The sequence below is a fragment of the Oncorhynchus mykiss genome, chromosome 13 (assembly GCF_013265735.2).
Source record: "Oncorhynchus mykiss isolate Arlee chromosome 13, USDA_OmykA_1.1, whole genome shotgun sequence".
NCBI classification, from domain to species: domain Eukaryota; kingdom Metazoa; phylum Chordata; class Actinopteri; order Salmoniformes; family Salmonidae; genus Oncorhynchus; species Oncorhynchus mykiss.
Genome location: NC_048577.1, coordinates 816,421 through 838,839, shown reverse-complemented (window position 1 = coordinate 838,839; position 22,419 = coordinate 816,421). Strand labels below are relative to the sequence as shown.

The 22,419-nt window shown below is 40.2% G+C and overlaps 2 protein-coding genes and 2 pseudogenes across 2 annotated transcripts; 1 reads left to right on the top strand and 3 right to left on the bottom strand.

Annotated features, from left to right (window-relative positions):
• Positions 1–947: 947 nt before the first annotated feature.
• LOC118938130 lies at positions 948–8,777 on the bottom strand (annotated as a pseudogene).
• Positions 8,778–12,797: 4,020 nt separating this feature from the next.
• On the bottom strand, positions 12,798–14,327 carry LOC118938496 (zinc finger protein 135-like; the record flags this gene model as incomplete). Its single annotated transcript, XM_036942535.1, has 1 exon — positions 12,798–14,327. A coding segment is annotated over one exon (1,194 nt), but the record flags the coding sequence as incomplete, so codon positions are not given.
• Positions 14,202–17,853, bottom strand: LOC118938138. Its single transcript, XM_036939859.1, has 3 exons — positions 17,209–17,853; positions 16,029–16,072; positions 14,202–14,588 (listed from the first exon to the last, which is right to left on the bottom strand). Exons 1-3 carry the CDS (start codon positions 17,606–17,608, stop codon positions 14,337–14,339), a joined length of 696 nt encoding a protein of 231 aa, XP_036795754.1. The 5' UTR covers positions 17,609–17,853; the 3' UTR covers positions 14,202–14,336.
• Positions 17,854–18,039: 186 nt separating this feature from the next.
• LOC118938124 lies at positions 18,040–22,419 on the top strand (annotated as a pseudogene).

Here is a 22,419-nt window from a genome sequence, read left to right as displayed (position 1 = left end):
AAAATACACATGGTGTCTGGCTGTCAACAATTAAAAACAAGACAAAAACAAATTTCTAAATAAGAATATACAATAGTATTATTTTTTAAATCGTTTCTTTCAATAGAATCCTAAATCCCACTAGCTTCTAGAAGTCTCGTCCCCTTGGAACGAGCCCAAACAAAACTCATCTCCAATACGGAAAAACGTGCAGCCAAAATAAATTGTGATCCATGGCAACGCACTGGCTAAACACAAAACTGGTTGACTGCCGACCCTTGAGACAATCAGCAACCAACTCCTACAATATCCGTAGTAACTTAATGGTGAGGCATGGAATAATAAAACATATATTTTGTCAGGCTGAATGTTTGAAATATGAGGTGATTTGAGTCATGCTTCTTCAGTAGTGGAACAAAGACAATTAGCATTTGAATGTTGTCAAGAAATACTGGAGTGATGTCAGATTGTTAATTAAATTGATTATAGTCCAATTTATTGTACTGCTTTCATGTGTGAAAATACAAACATCTGCAACAATTATCATATTACATGTATTTTTTAAACAAGCAGCTTTTTCAACTAGTAGAAAACAGCTAGCTACATTTTGAAGTGCTGCATTTTGATTAAAGTGGGTCACCAACGCAGTAAGTGTAACACAGCTCTTTTTTTGTTACTCACTTTGTTAAATAATATTTCAATTCAGAGCCTGGATTTTCCCCTGAGGCTAATATCCATATCATGCTACAATCAATTGAACAGGGTAAACGATAAGGTAGAACATCATTAAAACACTTCTACTACAATGTTAAAACATTCTACATTGTGACATCATTAAAATACTCCTACTACAATGTTAAAACATTCTACATTGTGACATCATTAAAATACTCCTACAATGTTAAAACATTCTACATTGTGACATCATTAAAATACTCCTACTACAATGTTAAAACATTCTACATTGTGACATTATTTCAGTGATATCATGAAACAACTTCTTCATGCATGTATTTTCTGATGTTTGATCAGAGATCTGTTATCAGAGTATCTCTTGTCACATTGATCACAGCTAAAAGGTTTCTCTCCTGTGTGTGTTCTCTGGTGTTGAGTCAGATTGCTAGCTTGAACAAAACTCCTCCCACATAAATCACAAGTATAAGGTTTCTCTCATGTGTGTGTTCTCTGGTGTTGAGTCAGATGGCTAGCTTGAACAAAACTCCTCCCACATTGATCACAGCTATAAGGTTTCTCTCCTGTGTGTGTTCTCTGGTGTACTGTCAGAATGCTAGATGTAGTAAAACTCCTCCCACATTGATCACAGCTATAAGGCTTCTCTCCTGTGTGTGTTCTCTGGTGCTGAGTCAGATTGCTAGCTTGAACAAAACTCCTCCCACATTGATCACAGCTATAAGGTTTCTCTCCTGTGTGTGTTCTCTGGTGTTGAGTCAGATGGCTAGCTTGAACAAAACTCCTCCCACATTGATCACAGCTGTAAGATTTCTCTCCTGTGTGTGTTCTCTGGTGTATTGTCAGACCATTAGATCTAGTAAAAGTCCTGCCACATTGACCACAGCTATAAGGTTTCTCTCCTGTGTGTGTTCTCTGGTGTATTTTAAGTTCTGATGAAGATTTGCAACCTTTCCCACAGTCAGAGCAGCAATGAGATTTCTTCCCTGTGGGTCTCTGCTGGTGTTTCTTGAGGTGTTTTGAAGTGGAGAGACTCGCCTCTGCCTCGTCAGCATCATGAGGTTGTTGAGGCCCCCCAGAGGATCCACGATAGTTAAGTCTCTCTCCTGTGTGAACAAAAAGTCGGACAGTTGGTTTAAGGCCCACAACAGCAAAAATACACTGTAAAAAGGAGATGCCAACAGCATAGCCATTATGTCGTACAAACAATGATGTCTGTAATGAATGTGAATTATTTGACATTTGTCTGGACAGTCAAGTGAACAGCAATAGTTATATTTGGTCTTGTTTTGCCATTAGTAGTAACATCGATGATTGTATGCAAGAAATACGTTTTTAAAGTTGTTGAAATCCTAAACAGTGTGCCAGACAACTTTTGGTCTCCAATATAGGCACCTTTCTGTAGGTCTATGTTGTTGTTAGGTGAAGTTATGGGTCCTACGGTAGGTCTATGGTATAACGAGCGGTTTCTGCATTAGCATGGAGGAGTTTATGCATGGAAAAATGTTATGCTCTGCTCTGATCCAGTGGAAATGTCATACAATACCTGATTACTTCTTATCCCTTTCACAAATAGCTTACAGCTGTGTCTGTCCCAAACTATTTCATACAATGTTGCCATCACGTTTCGGACAGACCTAGGTGATAATTGATACACTGTTTAAAGTTCTATGTAGACAGCCCATGCGCAGCCAATGTGATTTATTTTTATCTGGATATTTTCTAGATGTTTTTATTTGTTGGCTTTATGTAGGCTATTTTTACATAGTTGTCAATGGCAGTAAACATTATTTAGACATAATTTTAATTTATATAGAATGTATATTAATCACAGACAATGATTTTGAGATGCATTAAAAATGTAACTGTTCCAGTAAAATGTGAATATGAAAATCATAACTGGCACCAGATCAGTAGAAATGGTTAGATAAATGTTCACTCCAAATGGAAAACGTTGGCGACTGCTGTTTTAGTCTATTACTGGAAACTTCAGGAGCATAACGTCAGAATTTATGAAGGCCAGCAGCAGCGGGAAGAGGAAGAGTTTTTCCTAATGGTTATCCTATCTTGATCTCTGGTTCCCTCAAGTAATTTGTGTTTCTCAATTATTTAATAAAAACGGGGGATTCCTATGTTGATGATGTAAAGAATATTTGCTGCTCTGTGGTGTGTCATGAGGAGCAACCAGACGCTGCACGCATTTATGAAATTGCTTATTAGAAATTGCTTATAGACTGTGTGGGATAATAACATGGCCGTGTCCAACTCTGTAATACCAACATGTTTCAAGCAGACCACCACAGTGTTCTAGCAGTTTCTAAAATTGCGTTTCCATTGCCCTCACTGCTGCAGTGATAAATTGCATTAATAATAAACTAATAAGACATCTAAGAAGCTAGACATCATTGTGAAGGCGGCAAACAGATTTCTGGATCCCCAGGACTTCAGACAAAATGTTACAGGGAGTACTGAATGAAGAAGTTCCCCCCTCCCAGGTTCCTGAACCTGTGTAGGGATCTGAATAGCACCATTTTTGTTTGAAATTCAGGGTATTGGAGTGAATTTGGGAAGTGTTTATTTTTTATTTTACGTAATTAGCATGATTTGTTAATCCCATTTCTTTTGCGTTTTGGTTATTTTTACAACCCCGTACAGTAGGTGGCAGCAATACACCTGATGAGTGTAGTCTGACAATAAACCTCAGAAGAAGACATGGTAGGAACCAAAGTGTTGGTCAGTGTTTCCAGTTGAGCGTAATTAGATGTTACATTACATTTTGTTTTCTTACTTCATGTAGCCTGCTAGCTAACCAACATCTTCATACTTCGCCTACTCCTTTCTGATAAGATACCGCTGCACATACATGCTCCAGTATTTATGCTGCAGTAGTTTATGTGTCGGGGGGCTGGGGTCAGTTTGTTATATCTGGAGTACTTCTCCTGTCCTATTTGGTGTCCTGTGTGAATCTAAGTGTGCGTTCTCTAATTCTCTCCTTCTCTCTTTCTCTCTCTCGGAGGACCTGAGCCCTAGGACCATGCCCCAGGACTACCTGACATGATGACTCCTTGCAGTCCCCAGTCCACCTGGCTGTGCTGATGCTCCAGTTTCAACTATTCTGCCTTATTATTATTCGACCATGCTGGTAATTTATGAACATTTGAACATCTTGACCATGTTTTGTTATAATCTCCACCCGGCACAGCCAGAAGAGGACTGGCCATCCCACATATGCTCTCTCTAATTCTCTCTTTCTTTCTCTCTCTCGGAGGACCTGAGCCCTAGGACCAGGCCCCAGGAATAACTGACATGATGACTCCTTGCTGTCCCCAGTCCACCTGACTGTGCTGCTGCACCAGTTTCAACTATTCTGCCTTATTATTATTATTATTCGACCATGCTGGTCATTTATGAACATTTGAACATCTTGACCATGTTTTGTTATAATCTCCACCCGGCACAGCCAGAAGAGGACTGGCCACCCCACATAGCCTGGTTCCTCTCTAGGTTTCTTCCTAGGTTTTGGCCTTTCTAGGGAGTTTTTCCTAGCCACCGTGCTTCTACACCTGCATTGCTTGCTGTTTGGGGTTTTAGGCTGGGTTTCTGTACAGCACTTTGAGATATCAGCTGATGTACGAAGGGCTATATAAATAAATTTGATTTGATTTGATGCTTATCTAGGCCTACACCAGCACTGGTACCAGGCAGTATTAGCTAGCTACGTTTGCTCTGACTCTTAATACATTTAGCAAGCTAGCTAGCCCGCTAACTAGAGATTAGCACCTAACATTATTTGAGCAACACCTTGCTAAGAAAAGACAATCTTTCGTCTTTAATGTAATGGCATGAAAATAATTGCCAGAATATTATCCAATGACTTATCAACAGCTCTAACAATTTGACCCCTGCAGGAAATCTACACTGGCAGTTATAGAAAGACCCATTTACTATATAACCATTGATTCCACTGATTCTTGGAGAACATAACAAATAAATGCCTCAAATGTTTCAGCCGTATTACCCCACCAGAAACCAAAACATAAGCTCGTATAACACCACTGTTTGTAAACTAACACTATATGGCTGAGGAGTAGGGTTGATCCAAGCGTTCTGACCTCGCAATGACAGTAAAGCACCCAAGCTAACTGGCTAACGTTGGATAGCTTGCTAGACAAATCAGAGAAAACCTCACTCTTACCATTTTACTTGCCCTAGCAGAGCTGGTTAGGCTGTTTTCATGTTATCCAGAGCGTTGGTGACTAACTGTGCTGCTGGCAACAATCTAATTTGAGCATTTTTGCAGATGTTTACTGACACCGGCCATATTCAACGGGTGTTGAGTGTTATTAACCTGTTAGAGCTCTAGGGGCGCTATTTCATTTTTGGATAAAAAACGTTCCCGTTTTAAGCGCGATATTTTGTCACGAAAAGATGCTCGACTATGCATATTCTTGACAGTTTTGGAAAGAAAACACTCTGAAGTTTCAGAATCTGCAAAGTTTTGTCTGTAAGTGCCCCAGAACTCATTCTACAGGCGAAACCAAGATGATGCATCACCCAGGAATTAGCAGAATTTCTGAAGCTCTGTTTTCCATTCTCTCGTTATATGGCTGTGATTGCGCAACGAATGAGCCTACACTTTCTGTCGTTCGCCCAAGGTCTTAGCAGCATTGTGACGTATTTGTAGGCATATCATTGGAAGATTGACCATAAGAGACTACATTTTCCAAGTGTCCGCCTGGTGTCCTGCGTCGAATTCGGTGCGCAATTGCCAGCTGCTTCTACTTTACCATTTGATTCAGGGGAGAAAGCATGTGTCCAAGAACGATGTATCAATGAAGAGATATGTGAAAAACACCTTGATGATTGATTCTAAACAACGTTTGCCATGTTTTCAGTCGATATTATGGAGTTAATTTGGAAAAAAGTTCGCGTTTTGAGGACTGAATTTTCGGATTTTTTTTGGTAGCCAAATGTGATGTATAAAACGGAGCTATTTCTAATACACAAGGAATCTTTTTGGAAAAACTGAGCATCTGCTATCTAACTGAGAGTATCCTCATTGAAAACATCAGAAGTTCTTCAAAGGTAAATGATTTTATTTGAATGCTTTTATGTTTTTGTTAATGTTCCGTGCTGGATGCTAACGCTAATGCTAACGCTAAATGCTAACGCGAAATGCTAACGCTAGCTAGCTACTTTTACACAAATGATTGTTTTCCTATGGTTGAGAAGCATATTTTGAAAATCTGAGATGACAGTGTTGTTTACAAAAGGCTAAGCTTGAGAGATGGCATATTTATTTCATTTCATTTGCGATTTTCATAAATAGTTAACGTTGTGTTATGCTAATGAGCTTGCTGATAGATTTACACAATCCTGGATACAGGGGTTTTTTCATAGCTAAACGTGACGCAGAAAACGGAGCGATTTGTCCTAAACAAGTAATCTTTCAGGAAAAACTGAACATTTGCTATCTGAGAGTCTCCTCATTGAAAACATCTGAAGTTCTTCAAAGGTAAATGATTTTATTTGAATGCTTTTCTGTTTTTTTGTGTAAATGTTGCCAGCTGAATGCTAATGCTAAATGCTACGTTAGCCATCAATACTGTTACACAAATGCTTGTTTTGCAATGGTTGAGAAGCATATTTTGAAAATCTGAGATGACAGTGTTAACAAAAGGCTAAGCTTGAGAGCTAGCATATTTATTTCATTTCATTTGCGATTTTCATGAATAGTTAACGTTGCGTTATGGTAATGAGCTTGAGTCTGTATTCACGATCCCGGATCCGGGATGGGGAGATCAGAAAGGTTAAATCCATCAGTTATTCTGCTCTCCAATCAATTTAATAAACATTGGGTAGTTAGTTAGAATATCGTTACTATACTGGCAAGTACTTTATTACATTGCTCAACATTTGTCATAATTATTTAACCTCTAGTGACACCCCAGCCCGTGAACGGGACCGTTATCATCTGACACTAATTAGCATAACGCAACGGACATAAATCTTCCTAGAAAGTATTCCTATTCATGAAAATCACAAGTGAAATATATTGGAACACAGCTTAGCCTTTTGTTTATCACCCTGTCATCTCAGATTTTCAAAATATGCTTTACAGCCAAAGCTAGACAAGCATTTGTGTAAGTTTATCGATAGCCTAGCATAGCATTATGCCTTGCTAGCAGCAGGCAACCTTGTCACGGAAATCAGGAAAGCAATCAAATTAAATCGTTTACCTTTGACGAACTTCGGATGTTTTCCCTCACGAGACTCCCAGGTAGAGAGCCAAAGTTCATTTTTTCCCAAAGGATTATTTTTGTAGGCGAAATAGCTCCGTTTGTTCTTCACGTTTGGCTGAGAAATCGACCGGAAATTGCAGTCATGACATCGGCGAAAAATATTCCAAATTAGCTCCATAATATCGACAGAAACATGGCAAACGTTGTTTATAATCAATCCTCAGTGTTTTTCAAATATCTATTCGATAATATATCAACCGGGACATTTGGTTTCTCAGTAGAAGCGATTGGAAAAATGGCTACCTCTGTATTTTATGCGAGAATTTCTCAGGGAGCGTCAGGTGACCACTTGCGCACTTGAAGCCGCCTACGGGTATTTTTCAATATAAATGCGTAAAACTATGTCACAATGCTGTAGACACCTTGGGGAATACGTAGTAAGCGTAATCTGGTTGATAGGGCATTCACAGCTCAATAGGGACACATCGGAACGCAGGGCTTTCAAAAGATGAGTCACTTCTGGATTAGATTTTTCTCAGGCTTTCGCCTGTAACATCAGTTCTGTTATACTCATATTTTTTTTATTTTTTACAGTTTTGGAAACTTTAGAGTGTGTTCCATCCTAAGCTGTCAATTATATGCATATTCTAGCATCTTGTCCTGACAAAATATCCTGTTTAATTTGGGAACGTTATTTTTGCAAAAATGAATAAAATACTGCCCCCTAGTCCCAACAGGTTTTTAAAGCAGTTCATTTGTATCCGCTCTCGTTGGACTTTGGCTGAATATTTTCCTCCATTTTCTTCAAATCTGAAATCGATATGAAGTCACGCCCATTTCCTGAAGAATTGCATTATGGGCCGTAAAGTACTGCGTGTATATTTCATATTTTGGTGAATTTAGTACGACAGCCGGGAACTTTTGGCATACTAACTACATCATACTATAATAAGCAAACTATATACTCAATTAACATCAAATAGTACAGTTAGTATGAGTATTCTAACACAGCTCAGGTCCCTAGGCAGCCATTTTGTTTGTTGAAAAACTAGGTGGCCCCTTTAAAAAAGACACACAGCAATCAAACAATCTGCAGTTCAACCAATAACAAAGCTGTAATTACACCACTGTTTTGGTAATAAGATGGATGGGGCTGGAGAAATGTAACTACTCTCAAATTCATAGACAGACCTATGGATGCAAGGACTGACCATCCATGATATCAACATTATAGTTTTAACCATGTTGAGGCTGTACAGTGTTGGTTTACATTGTTTCTAAACATTGGAGTAAAAAACAGCTTATTTGGGGTTGTTCTGATGTGGTAAACAGTTGAACTAAGTTCATAAGGCATGCGTTATATTCTTCAAGAATCAATGCCTATAACTAAATAATAAGTCAAAATATGGATGTAGCAAATGCAAATTTCCCCTTTAACACCACACATCAGTTCAACAACCGCAGAGTTTGTGCTTCTGTTTTTAAGACAGTACTTACTAGTGTTAATCAGGGCCCGTTCATCGTTAGAACCATCGGACGCCTTAAGATGCGCTTGGGAAACCGGGCCCAGATATCCAGTTTCCTCCTCTTCTTCATTTTTCGATGTGACAGTCACTTCCCCCTCCACTTCTTTCACTTTGACTCTGAACGAGTCTTCCTCTTCTTTAACTGAGACCTCTTTCTCTTCTTCTTTCACGATAACAGCCTCAACCTCTACTTGTTTTTGTATTGTAACAGCCTCCTTTTCCACGAGAGCGTCTTTCTTCATCCAGCAGGCAGACCACCTCTTCTTCATCATCAGGAACGGGGTTAAGTTTGAGACTGGAGCTATGAGGCATGTACTGAAGTCGCTAAGCGGTATAATTCAAAGCATAGTCCCTTTATCAGCAGCACGTGATCAATGACGTCTGAAGAATCATTTCGTTGAACACCTGAGTGGTTTGGTATTGATGAATTTGGGCTCGTTCGACATTGCAGCCGCCAGTGCAGGTGGCTGCTGACTGACTAATTTACAAATCACTTAATTTATAAATCACCTTGCGCCATAAATAACTACTCATTATTATTTATAAATCAGTCAGCCAGTCACCGTTTACCCACAATGCAGCATGGACTTGATGCTCTCGATCAGGGCCCGTGGTTTCGTAGAAGACATGAAGGCTACGCTGCTACCGTGTGGGATGTCATTTTTCAAAATGTGGCCATTCTAAATTCTGTGTCGCTCAAAGCCTTGAGTAATGAACCTATGTATTTATTTTTAAATTATTATCTGGAAAGAGCCAATACTTCAGAAAGCTTTGTTTCCCCATCACTACTTTTCAGCATGTTTTCTGTGAATTCGACCTCGGGAGTTTTGTAACTTTTTACACCTTGGCTTACTGTTAGATGGGTTATAATTGGTCTCCGGTAGTTGGTCTCTGCTGACCGTAACCGCGCTGGTTGGTTATGCTGTTTAGGCTAATAGCTAGTTGGCTAAATAGCTAACGTTAGCTGGCTGTCTAAGATAACTGCATATAGCTAACATTCTTTGATTGGTTAGATGGCATTATGTCTTTCCAAAACGTTGGTTTACTTTAATCACTCAAGTCATGAGTGCAAACGATTGGTTTAATTTAAAGTTATACATTTTAAGTTATTTCTGTTGTAGTTAACATCATAGGTAAGGATTGGTTGATTTCCAGTTTTTAAGTATGGTATTTAAGATGATTGATGAGAAAAGTATAGTCCAACCATCTGGTAACTTGTTTCATGCGCATTAAAGGTGAGGGTGAATTTCAGATGTTCACTGCTTGTATTGATGAAGGAGTGGAATCGATGAAGTTCCTCTGCTGTCCCCTGGAATAGAAAGAACACATTCTTCTCTAACATACAGTAACACATAATTAGATGCTATTTTTTTAAAACTACAATGACCATAATGACCTAAGCGCCTACTTGTCTTGTCTGTGTTTCTTTTACACCGGCTACGTAAAAGAGACTGAAGAATGTGTAACAGTATAGCTTCCGTCCCTCTCCTCGCCCCTACCTGGGCTCGAACCAGGGACTCTGCACACATAAACAACTGCCTCCCACGAAACATCGTTATCATCGCTATTAGCGCACACCAGGCTAACTAGCTAGCCATTTCACATCGGTTACAAATGCACAATGGTCAATGCTATCTGGGATTCTTGGGACATCCCTACCCTAAACCCTAACTTAACCATTTTAGATGTAAACTTCAATGGGCTAGGGACGTCCCATGGATGTATCGCTACCTGAAATTACACAATCTAAGTGATTGATAGTTGGTGTTCAGCAGTCATAAAGCCTTATTTATTTTAATTAACTACTAAAATTGTGATTTTGTCAGACAGCAGCTCTACACTTTATTGAGTGACTGATCCATTCATCCTTCCAACCCTCCTCAGCCTTCCTCTCCTCTGAAGACCCAGTGAGGGTGGAGCTCAGTCAGAGAGCTGTTGAGGGACTGGTTAGGAAGAACACTTCTACAGCCAGAGAGGTGAGAGGACACACATGGTTTAGATGGTAAATATTTATGTCCCCTTAGTGGTTCATCACATCAGCAAAAGGGAATATGTTCCATCATCCATGTTTATTTACATTAGTGCAAATTGACGACTGATATTGGTGTAATTTCCCACCCCTTTTGGCTGTATGAAAGTTAATTTCAAATCAAAATCAATCAAATTTAATTTATAAAGCCCTTCTGATATCAGCTGATATCTCAAAGTGCTGTACAGAAACCCAGCCTAAAACCCCAAACAGCAAGCAATGCAGGTGTAGAAGCACGGTGGCTAGGAAAAACTCCCTAGAAAGGCCAAAACCTAGGAAGAAACCTAGAGAGGAACCAGGCTATGTGGGGTGGCCAGTCCTCTTCTGGCTGTGCCGGGTGGAGATTATAACAGAACATGGCCAAGATGTTCAAATGTTCATAAATGACCAGCATGGTCCAATAATAATAAGGCAGAACAGTTGAAACTGGAGCAGCAGCACGGCCAGGTGGACTGGGGATAGCAAGGAGTCATCATGTCAGGTAGTCCTGAGGCATGGTCCTAGGGCTCAGGTCCTCCGAGAGAGAGAAAGAGAGAATTAGAAAGAGCACACTTAAATTCACACAGGACACCGAATAGGACAGGAGAAGTACTCCAGATATAACAAACTGACCCTAGCCCCCCGACACATAAACTACTGCAGCATAAATACTGGAGGCTGAGACAGGAGGTCTCAGGCACACACATTTGTTCTTTGCTATTATGGTCATTTGTGTAGAATGTACTTTTCCCCACTCATTCACCCCACCTCTTTACATTGCTTATTTATATTCAGTGGCCTGACTGCATCCAGACTGTCAAAGGCCAATCCTGGTAGATCTGAACCTAATGCAGCTTGGAGTGATCGGATGACAGAAGTCACATTTAGGTGCCAGGTGTAACTGAGGCCATAGACGCTCCATAATGATTACTTTTAATGTTTTATACAATATGACTAAATTTATTTATTTCTGTGTTACAGGGGCAGTCAAGAAATGGAACGGCAAGGCCACAGAACATGACACAAGCAGAGCTGTGGGAGACCACCTCAAGCCCCTGGTAGAGCAGGGGGTGGTGTTTACCACTCCACCACACCTTCAGCAGGCTGGAAAATTAACCCTGATATTTTAAAAGCAGGGCAACAACGTCAATATAATTGTACCCAAAAATTGTCAGTTGGTTGCATAAATAATTATGATTACTAAATGTTACATGAAATGTAAATATGAAATATTCGGTTACATAGTCTTATTTTCAACGTCTTTTCAATTACATTTTGCTAGGTGTGATATCCCCAATGTCAAAACACAGTTTTAATGTCTCCAAATCAATAACCAATATGCAGAAACAGTTTGGGATAAATTGAAAACCTAAACATAAAATGTGCTATATAGACAAACATCTGCCACAATAATCATATTTCTTGTATTTTTTAAAACAAGCTCCTTATAAACTGCACAAGCACCAAAAACGCTGTTGTTTTGACAAGACGCAATAAATCACTGATATCGATTAAAGGGGAAATTAGGTTGTACGTGCTGTTGAAACTGACACAACAAAAAAAACACATGGAAATGGGAGATATATTTTACCTCCCTGATTAGAGGACAACCTGCAGAAGAGTCAGCTACATTTGGGAGCGATGCATTAAATATAGGGGTCGCTAAACAAGGGAATGCAGCACTTATTTGCCATCACTCATCGAGATCATGGTAAAAAAAATTGTGAGAGAGGAGAGAGATGAGGTTGCACATCCTGTTAAAACTAACAGCTCAAAAACCTCACGGAATCTGGGAGTACATCCCTGGGAGTACATCCCTGGTTAGAGGACAATTTGTAGAAAACAGCACGCTACATTTTGAAGTGTTGCATTTTGATTCAAGTGGGTCACCAACGTGGTAAGTGTAACACAACTCCTAATTATCCCTAGAATTTCTAAGCAAACAGCTGGAGGCAGGGCTTTCTCCTGTAGATCTCCATTTGAATGGAATGGTCTGCCTATCCATGTGAGAGACGCAGACTCGGTCTCAACCTTTAAGTCTTTACTGAAGACTCATCTCTTCAGTAGGTCATATGATTGAGTGTAGTCTGGCCCAGGAGTGTGAAGGTAAACGGAAAGGCTCTGGAGCAACGAACCGTCCTTGCTGTCTCTCCACTGGGATTCTCTGCCTCTAACCCTATATTACAGGGGCTGGGTCACTGGCAAACTGGTGCACTTTCATGCCGTCCCTAGGAGGGGTGCATCACTTGAGTGGGTTGAGTCACTGACGTGATCTTCCTGTCTGGGTTGGCGCTCCCCCTTGGGTTGTGCCGTGGCGGAGATCTTTGTGGGCTTTACTCAGCCTTGTCTCAGGATGGTAAGTTGGTGGTTGAAGATATCCCTCTAGCGGTGTGGGGGCTGTGCTTTGGCAAAGTGGGTGGGGTTATATCCTTCCTGTTTGGCCCTGTCCGGGGGTTCCATTTCAGAGCCTGGATTTTTCCCCATTAGGCTAATATCCATAACATGTTGATATCAATTCATAAGTGAAGTTAGGCTTCTACATTGTGAAATCATTACAATACTCCTACTACAATGTTAAAAAATTCTACATTGTGCCATTAATTCATTGAAATCATGAAACAACTACTTCATGTATGTATTTTCTAATATTTGACCAGAGATCTTTTATCAGATTATCTCTGGTCACAGCTATGAGATTTCAATCCTGTGTGTTCTCTGGTGTTGAGTCAGATCTCCAGATCGACTAAAACTCTTCCCACATTGATCACAGCTATAAGATTTCTCTCCTGTGTGTGTTCTCTGGTGTACTTTCATAGAGATTAATGTTGTAAAACTCCTATAAGATTTCTCTCCTGTGCGTGTTCTCTGGTGTCGAGTCAGATTGCCAGATGAAGTAAAACTCTTCCCACATTGATCACAGCTATAAGATTTCTCTCCTGTGTGTGTTCTCTTGTGCACTGTCAGATCTCCAGAGCGACTAAAACTCCTCCCACATTGACCACAGCTATAAGATTTCTCTCCTGTGTGTGTTCTCTGGTGTAGAGTCAGGTAGCCAGATGTAGCAAATCTCTTCCCACATTGATCACAGCTATAAGGTTTCTCTCCTGTGTGTATTCTCTTGTGCACTGTCAGATCTCCAGATCGACTAAAACTCCTCCCACATTGACCACAGCTATAAGATTTCTCTCCTGTGTGTGTTCTCTGGTGTATATTCAGATGGCTAGATGAAACAAAACTCTTCCCACATTGATCACAGCTATAAGATTTCTCTCCTGTGTGTGTTCTCTGGTGTATAGTCAGATGGCAAGCATAAACAAAACTCTTCCCACATTGATCACAGCTATAAGGTTTCTCTCCTGGGTGTGTTCTCTGGTGTACTTTCAGAGAGATTAATGTTGTAAAACTCCTACAACATTGACCATAGCTATAAGAGTTCTCTCCTGTGTGTGTTCTCTGGTGTCGAGTCAGATTGCCAGATGAAGTAAAACTCTTCCCACATTGATCACAGCTATAAGGTTTCTCTCCTGTGTGTATTCTCTTGTGCACTGTCAGATCTCCAGATCGACTAAAACTCCTCCCACATTGACCACAGCTATAAGGTTTCTCTCCAGTGTGTGTTCTCTGGTGTAGAGTCAGGTGGCCAGATGTAGCAAATCTCCTCCCACATTGACCACAGCTAAAAGGTTTCTCTCCTGTGTGTGTTCTCTGGTGTAGAGTCAGGTGGCTAGATGTAGCAAATCTCTTCCCACATTGATCACAGCTATAAGGTTTCTCTCCTGTGTGTGTTCTCTGGTGTTGAGTCAGATGGCAAGCATAAACAAAACTCTTCCCACAATGATCACAGCTATAACGTTTCTCTCGTGTGTGTTCTCTGGTGTACTTTCAGAGAGATTAATGTTGTAAAACTCCTCCAACATTGACCACAGCTATAAGATTTCTCTCCTGTGTGTGTTCTCTGATGAATTTTAATGCCTGATGATGTGAATATCTTCCCACAGTCAGAGCAGCAGTGAGTTCTCTTCCTTGTGGGTCTCTGCGGGTGTTTATTGAGGTGTTCTGATCTGGAGAGACTCTTCTCTGTCTCCTCAGCATCATGAGGTTGTTGCGGCTCCCCAGAGGATCCACGATAGTCACGTCTCTCTCCTGTGTGAACAACAAAGTCAGACAGATGATTAAAGGCCCACAACAGCAATAATCCAGTGTAAAAGTTGATGCCAACAGCATAGCCATGATGTTGTACAACAATTGACGTCTGTAATGAATGTTAAAATTGTCTTAAAATGAGCAAGAAGTCATATTTTGTCTTGTTTTCACATTAATAGTAACATCTAAGATTGTAGACTAGAAATAAGTTATTCATGTTGTTGAAACACTAAGCAGTGTGGTAGAAGACTTTTGGTCTACAATACAGGCCCCTTTGTGTTTTCTAAAATTGCAGCACGAGGGCAATTTGATTGCATAAACTCCTCCATGCTAATGAGGAAACCACTAGTTATGGATGTCGTATATCTGGTGTGACAAGAGATGAAAAGAATCTGCCCACTCCATCAAGCAATGGGGACAGCAACACAGGGCATTCACGGGACCTCATGGAACCATGGACCACACCTGCAGAAACTGGACAACAGGGGGAAGCAGAGGAGATACCTATCATAGACTTCTCCCAGCTGACGCTTGACATGCCACCTACGCCGCCTCAAGTGGTAGAAACAACCAGCTGGTATCATTAAGTAGAATCAGCCAACAGTAACACGGAAGCAGCAGAATGAGAGTTAGTAGTGCATGACCTAGATTTAGAATAAGAAGCTTCCATTTAGACACAGGTCTAAGATGACGTAATAAGCAATCTACCGTCCCAGTGTAAGCACTCAGTGTAAGCAATCTACAGTCCCCGAGTAAGCACTCAGTGTAAGCAATCTACAGTCCCCGAGTAAGCGGCCGGTGCAAGCAGCAGGGCAGTGTCAGTGTGAAAGTGTGGTTTAGCCACAGCTCCAGAAACTTGCCGCACGCCTAGGCCCTTGTTACACCGCAGTAACTAAAATCCTAAAGTACTCTGCCCAGCCAGAAGACGGGGTAGAGGCATTTGCTGCAGGTATTAGGCAAAAGTCAGCACCGTGACACTGGTAATGAGGAAACCACTAGTTATGGATGTAGTATATCTGCTAATGAGGAAACCACTAGTTATGGATGTAGTATATCTGGTAATGAGGAAACCACTAGTTATGGATGTAGTATATCTGCTAATGAGGAAACCACTAGTTATGGATGTAGTATATCTGCCAGGAGCAAAAATGGTGAGCAAAGATTTTAGTTTTTCACAATGTATTCTGAATGTGAATGGGGGAAAACTCAGGGAAGTAACCTCCATTTCCAGGTTGCTTATGAGAGCATTTCACACTACTTTGGATGTTAATTGTAAGGATCGATTGACTGTCCTGCTTAATATAATGTTTGTGTCGTCATCGCAAATCAAAAAACACTTCAACCAGTAAAATGCTTTTTGGCTTTTCCATCAACCTGACAATGAGGGTTTGTACACTGTTATCCATATTGGCCCACAACTTCACCGAACAACAAATATACCTGTAATGAACGAAGAAGCACTTTGGTTGTTGTTGCATGACATACTGTGGGTCAAAAAAAGTATTTAGTCAGCCACCAATTGCGTTTAAGTTCTCCCACTTAAAAAGATGAGAGGCCTGTAATTTTCATCATAGGTACACTTCAACTGTGACAGACAAAATGAGAGAATATACTATATAGCCTAGAAACCTGGTTAAACTATCATTATGACATCATGGATGAATTCTAGAATATACTATATATCCTAGAAACCTGGTTAAACTATCATTATGACATCATGGATGAATTCTAGAATATACTATATAGCCTAGAAAACTGGTTAAATTATCATTATGACCTCATGGATGGCCAGTCCTTGTATTCATAGTGTAGTGAATTCAGGGAGAGGCCCTGAGCTGAACTCAAACCTGGGTCCAGCGACTGTCAAGTCAACACCTTATCACTGTTACGCCAAGATGTCTGAACTTCTTGACGAGGTCGCTAGGTGTTGGGTTAAGGTTTCTACAATATCGTTCTCTATGAATTTGAGAGTGGTTACACTTCTCCTTCCCCCATCCCTCAGCTGTTAACCAAGTCTCTGGGCAGCCATTTTGTTGCTGTTTAAAAACCCCACACAACCCAGCAATCTGCAGTTCAAACAATAACAAATCTGTCATTCCACCACTATTTTGGTAATAAAATGATTATGGGTTTGGATAAATGTAACTACAGACAGACCTATGGATGCAAGGACTGACCATCCATGATATCAACATTATTGTTTTAACCATGTTGAGGCAGCAGGGTAGCCTAGTGGTTAGAGCGTTGGACTAGTAACCGGTTGCAAGTTCACATCCCCGAGCTGACATGGTACAAATCTGTCGTTCTGCCCCTGAACAGGCAATTAACCCACTGTTCCTAGTCCGTTAATGAAAATAAGAATTTGTTCTTAACTGCTATACAGTGTTGATTTACATTGTTTCTAAACATTATAGTAAAAAAAATATTATTTGGGGTTCTGATGGGGTACAACAGTTGAACTCCGCTCATGAGGCATGTGTTATATTCTTTAAGAATCAATGGCTGTAAATAAATAATTTAAAAGTCACAATATGGATGTAGCGATTGCAGATTTCCACCTTAACACCAAACATCAGTTCAACTGAAGAGTTTGTGCCTCTGTTGTTAAGACAGTACTTACTAGTGTTAATCAGGGAACGGTTTCTCAAAACCATCTTACGGTTGAGTTCATCGTTAGAACCATTGGACGCCTTAAGATGCGTTTGGGAAACCGGAACCAGATATCCACGTTCCTCCTCTTTCGATGTTACAGTCATCTCCTCCCCCTCCTCTTTCACGCCATAAACTACATGCTCTCCTTTCACTGTAACACCATCCTCCTCTTTCACTCTGAACGCGTCCTCCTCTTCTTTCACAGTAAAGGCCCCACTCTCTACTTCTTGTTTTACTGTGATATCTTCCTCGTCTTTCACTCTGAACGCGTCCTCCTCTTCTTTCACAGTAAAGGCCCCACTCTCTACTTCTTGTTTTACTGTGATATCCTTCTCTTCATTAGAAGGAGAGTAGCTTGGTGACCGCATGGTCGGGGATGTTAGCTAAGGCTAATGCTAACTTAACCACCCCGCTAGCTGAATAATAATAACTACACCGTAAATATGAAATTAAATCGGATAACTAACTAGACGACAGCAATGGGTTTAAAACACAGTGGCTAATATACACGAAAGCGTCTAAAGAGCTATATTGGTTCGGCTAATTTGTCTAGCAAGCTACCGAGATGTCTGACTCACTGTTGCTGCTGCTGAAAGAAGCGTTCCGTCCACTAGATTATACGTCACACCAACAGCATAACCATAAATTCCCAGACCGCCATCTGCTGACTGGACTGGGTAACGCAGTTGAGTAAAATGTTTATTTAATTTTCAGACAAAAAGTTAAAGGGTTGGAATCAGAGACGACGCTAGTCCTAAAATATGAATTACCCCCCCTAAATAAATCAATATCAGTCAATATATTTTTTTCTGTGATTTATTTTTTTCGTCAACCGTTCCATCGCATCTTAAACGTCTTATCGGTTCGGCACTAGGACCGGGGGAGGCTGCTGCTGCACAAGTGACTGTTGGACTTTCTTCAGCAAAGATGGCGGACAGAAATACTAGGAGAGAGGGGTACACAGACCTGAAATGGATCAAAGATGGCGGACAGAAATACTATTTTACTCAACTGCGTTACCCACTCCAGTCAGCAGATGGCGGTCTTAGACTTTAAGGTAATGCTGATGGTGTGACGTATAAAACAGCACGCTTCTTTCATCAGCAGCAACAGTTAGTCAGACACCTCCGTAGCTTGATTGACAAATTAGCCGAACCAATATAGCTCTTTAGACGCTTTCGTGTATATTAGCCACAGTGTTTTAAAACCACTTCTATCGTCTAGTTAGTTATCCGATTTAATTTCATATTTCAGTGTTGTTATTATTCGGCTGCGGGGTGGTTAAGTTAGCATTAGCCTAGCTAGCTAACATCTCCGAACATGCGGTCACTAAGCTACTCTCCTTCTAAAGAGGAGGAAGATATCACAGTAAATCAAGAAATAGAGAGTGAGGCCGTTACTGTGAAAGAAGAGGAAGACGCGTTCAGCTTGAAAGAGGAGGAGGATGTTACAGTAAAAGGAGAGGAGGATGCAGTTTATGGCGTGAAAGAGGAGATGACTGTTACATCGAAAAAGGAGGAGGGAGAAGAGGAGGAACCTGGATATCTGGGCCCGGTTTCCCAAACGCATCTTAAGGCATCCAATGGTTCTAACGAAGAATTTAGCCATAAGATGGTTTTGAGAAACCGTTCCTTGATTAACACTAGTAAGTACTGTCTTAAAATCAGAGGCACAAACTCTGCAGTTGTTGGACTGATGTTTGGTGTTAAAGTGGAAATCTATTGTGACATTTAAATTATTAATTTATAGCCATTGATTCTTGAAGAATATAACACATGCCTCATGAGCTTAGTTCAACTGTTTTCCCCATCAGAACCCAGAATAAGCTTTTTTTACTTTAATGTTTAGAAACAATGTAAATCAACACTGTATAACCTCAACATTGTTAAAACTATAATGTTGATATAATGGATGGTCAGTCCTTGCATCCATAGGTCTGTCTGTAGTTACATTTCTCCAATCCCATAATCATTGTATTACCAAAACAGTGGTGGAATGACAGATTTGTTATTGTTTGAACTGCAGATTGCTGGGTTGTGTGGGTTTTTTAAACAGCATCAAAATGACTGCCCAGAGACTTGGTTTGGTGAACAGCTGAGTGATGGGGGAAGGAGAAGTGTAACCACTCTCAAATTCAAAGAGAAAGCTATTGTAGCAACCGTAACCCAACAACTAGCGACCTCGTCAAGAGGTTCCGACATCTTGGTGTAACAGTTCTAAGGTTTTGGCTTACAGTCCCTGGGCCCAGGTTTGAGTTCAGCTCCCCCTGAATTCACTATGAATACAAGGACTGGCCATCCATGATGTCTCAATGATTGTTTTAACCAGGTTTCTAGGCTATATAGTATATTCTAGAATTCATCCATGATGTCATAATGATAGTTTAAACAGGTGCCTAGGCTATATAGTATATTCTAGAATTCATCCATGATGTCATAATGATAGTTTAAACAGGTGCCTAGGCTATATAGCATATTCTAGAATTCATCCATGAGGAGAATTCAACCATAATTAGAGGTCGACCGATTATGATTTTTCAACACCGATAACGATTATTGAAGGACCAAAAAAGCAGATTCCGATTAATCGGCCAATTTAAAAAAATGTATTTGTAATAATGACAATTACAACAATACTGAATGAACACTTATTTTAACTTAATATAATACATCAATAAAATACATTTAGCCTCAAATAAATAATGAAACATGTTCAATTTGGTTTAAATAATGCAAAAGCAAAGTGTTGGAGAAGAAATTAATATGTGCCATGTAAAAAAGCTAACGTTTAAGTTCCTTGCTCAGAACATGAGAACATATGAAAGCTGGTGGTTCCTTTTAACATGAGTCTTCAATATTCCAAGGTAAGAAGTTTTAGGTTGTAGTTATTATAGGAATTATAGGACTATGTCCCTCTATACCATTTGTATTTCATTAACCTTTGACTATTGGATGTTCTTTAAGGCACTTTAGTATTACTGGTGTAACAGTATAGCTTCCATCCCTCTCCTCACTCCTCCCTGGGCTCGAACCAGGAACACAACGACAACAGCCACCCTCGGGGCAGCGTTACCCATGCAGAGCAAGGGGAACAACTACTCCAAGGCTCAGAGCGGGTGATGTTTGAAACGCTATTAGCGCACGCTAACTAGCTAGCCATTTCACTTCGGTTACACCAGCCTCATCTCGGGAGTTGATAGGCTTGAAGTCATAAACAGCGCAATGCTTGACACACAACAGCGCAATGCTTGGCGCCTGCTTCTGCCTACCACCGCTCAGTCAGATACTTAGATACTCGCATGATTGTATGCTCAGTCAGATTATATGCAACGCAGGACATGCTAGATAATATCTAGTAATATCATCAACCATGTGTGGTTAACTAGTGATTATGGTTGATTGATTGTTTTTATAAGATAACTTTAATGCTAGATAACTTTAATGAGTTGATTGATGTATTATATTAAGTTAAAATAAGTGTTCATTCAGTATTGTTTTGAATTGTCATTATTACAAATACATTAAAAAAATATATTTTAAAAATCGGTATCGGCTTTTTTGGTCCTCCAATAATCGGTATTGGCGTTGAAAAATCATAATCGGTCGACCTCTAATCCAAAGTAGTGTGAAATGCTCTCATTAGCAACCTGGAAATGGAGGTTACTCCCCTGAGTTTCCCCCATTCAGAATACATTGTGAAAAACTAAAATCTTTGCTCACCATTTTTGCTCTAGGAAGATATAGTACATACAATTTTATTAAACACAGAAAGGGGCCTATATTGGAGACCAAAAGTCGTCTGGCACACTGCTTAGAGTTTCAACAACATGATTTACTTATTTCTAGTCTACAATCTTAGATGTTACTACTAATGTGAAAACAAGAGAAAATATGACTATTCTTGCTCATTTTAAGACAATTGTCAAATAATCATTACATTCATTACATACGTCAATTGTTGTACAACATCATGGCTACGCTGTTGGCCTCACCTTTTACAGTGGATTTCCGCTGTTGTGGGCCTTTAATCATCTGTCTGACTTTGTTGTTCACACAGGAGAGATATGGGACTATCGTGGATCCTCTGGGGAGCCTCAACAACCTCATGATGCTGAAGAGGCAGAGAAGAGTCTCTCCAGATCAGAACTCCTCAAGAAACACCAGCAGAGACCCACAGGGAAGATAATTCACCGCTCTGACTATGGGAAGAGATCCACCTCATCAGCAGGCATTAAAATTCATCAGAGAATCCACACAGTAGAGAAACCTTATTGCTGTACTCAATGTGGGAAGCGTGTTGATACATCTAGCCATCTTATTGTACACCAAAGAACACACACAGGAGAGAAACCTTATAGCTGTGATCAATGTGGGAAGAGTTTTATTCAGCTAAGCAACCTGATATCACACCAGAGAATACACACTGGAGAGAAACCTTATAGCTGTAATCAATGTGGGAAGAGTTTTACTCAGCTAAGAAGCCTAATATCACACCAGAGAACACACACAGGCGAGAAACCATATAGCTGTGATGAATGTGGGAGGAGTTTTGCTCATTCAACCAGCCTGATATCACACCAGAGAACACACACAGGAGAGAAACCTTTTATCTGTGATCAATGTGGGAAGAGTTTTACTCAGCTAAGAAGCCTAATATCACACCAGAGAACACACACAGGAGAGAAATCATTTAAACCATATAGCTGTGATGAATGTGGGAAGAGTTTCACTCAGCCATATGGCCTGATGTCACACCAGAGAACACACACAGGAGAGAAATCCTATAGCTGTACTCAATGTGGGAAGTTTTTTTTTACGTCTAGCCTTCTGAAGACACACCAGAGAAGACACACAGGAGAGAAATCTTATAGCTGTACTGTATGTGGGAAGAATTTTGTTCAATCTGGGGAACTGAAGATTCATCTGAGAAAACACAGGAGAGAAACCTTATAGCTGTGATCAATGTGGGAAGAGTTTTGTTCAATCTAGCCCTCTGAAGATACACCAGAGAACACACACAGGAGAGAAACGTCATAGCTGTGATCAATGTGACCAGAGAATCTCTGAAAAAAGATCTCTGATCAAACATCAGAAAATACATACATGAAGGAGTTGTTTCATGATATCAATGAAATAATGTCACAATGTAGAATGTTTTAACATGGTAGTAGGATTATTCT

Coding starts and splice junctions, on each gene's coding strand:
- LOC118938138 (XM_036939859.1), bottom strand. CDS start 17,608: ATGCGGTCACCAAGCTACTCTCCTTCTAATGAAGAGAAGGATATCACA. Junction 16,073..17,208: donor CCGTTCCCTGATTAACACTA/GTAAGTACTGTC, acceptor TTTGACCCACAG/TATGTCATGCAACAACAACC. Junction 14,589..16,028: donor TGCTTCTTCGTTCATTACAG/GTATATTTGTTG, acceptor TTGTTCACACAG/GAGAGAGACGTGACTATCGT.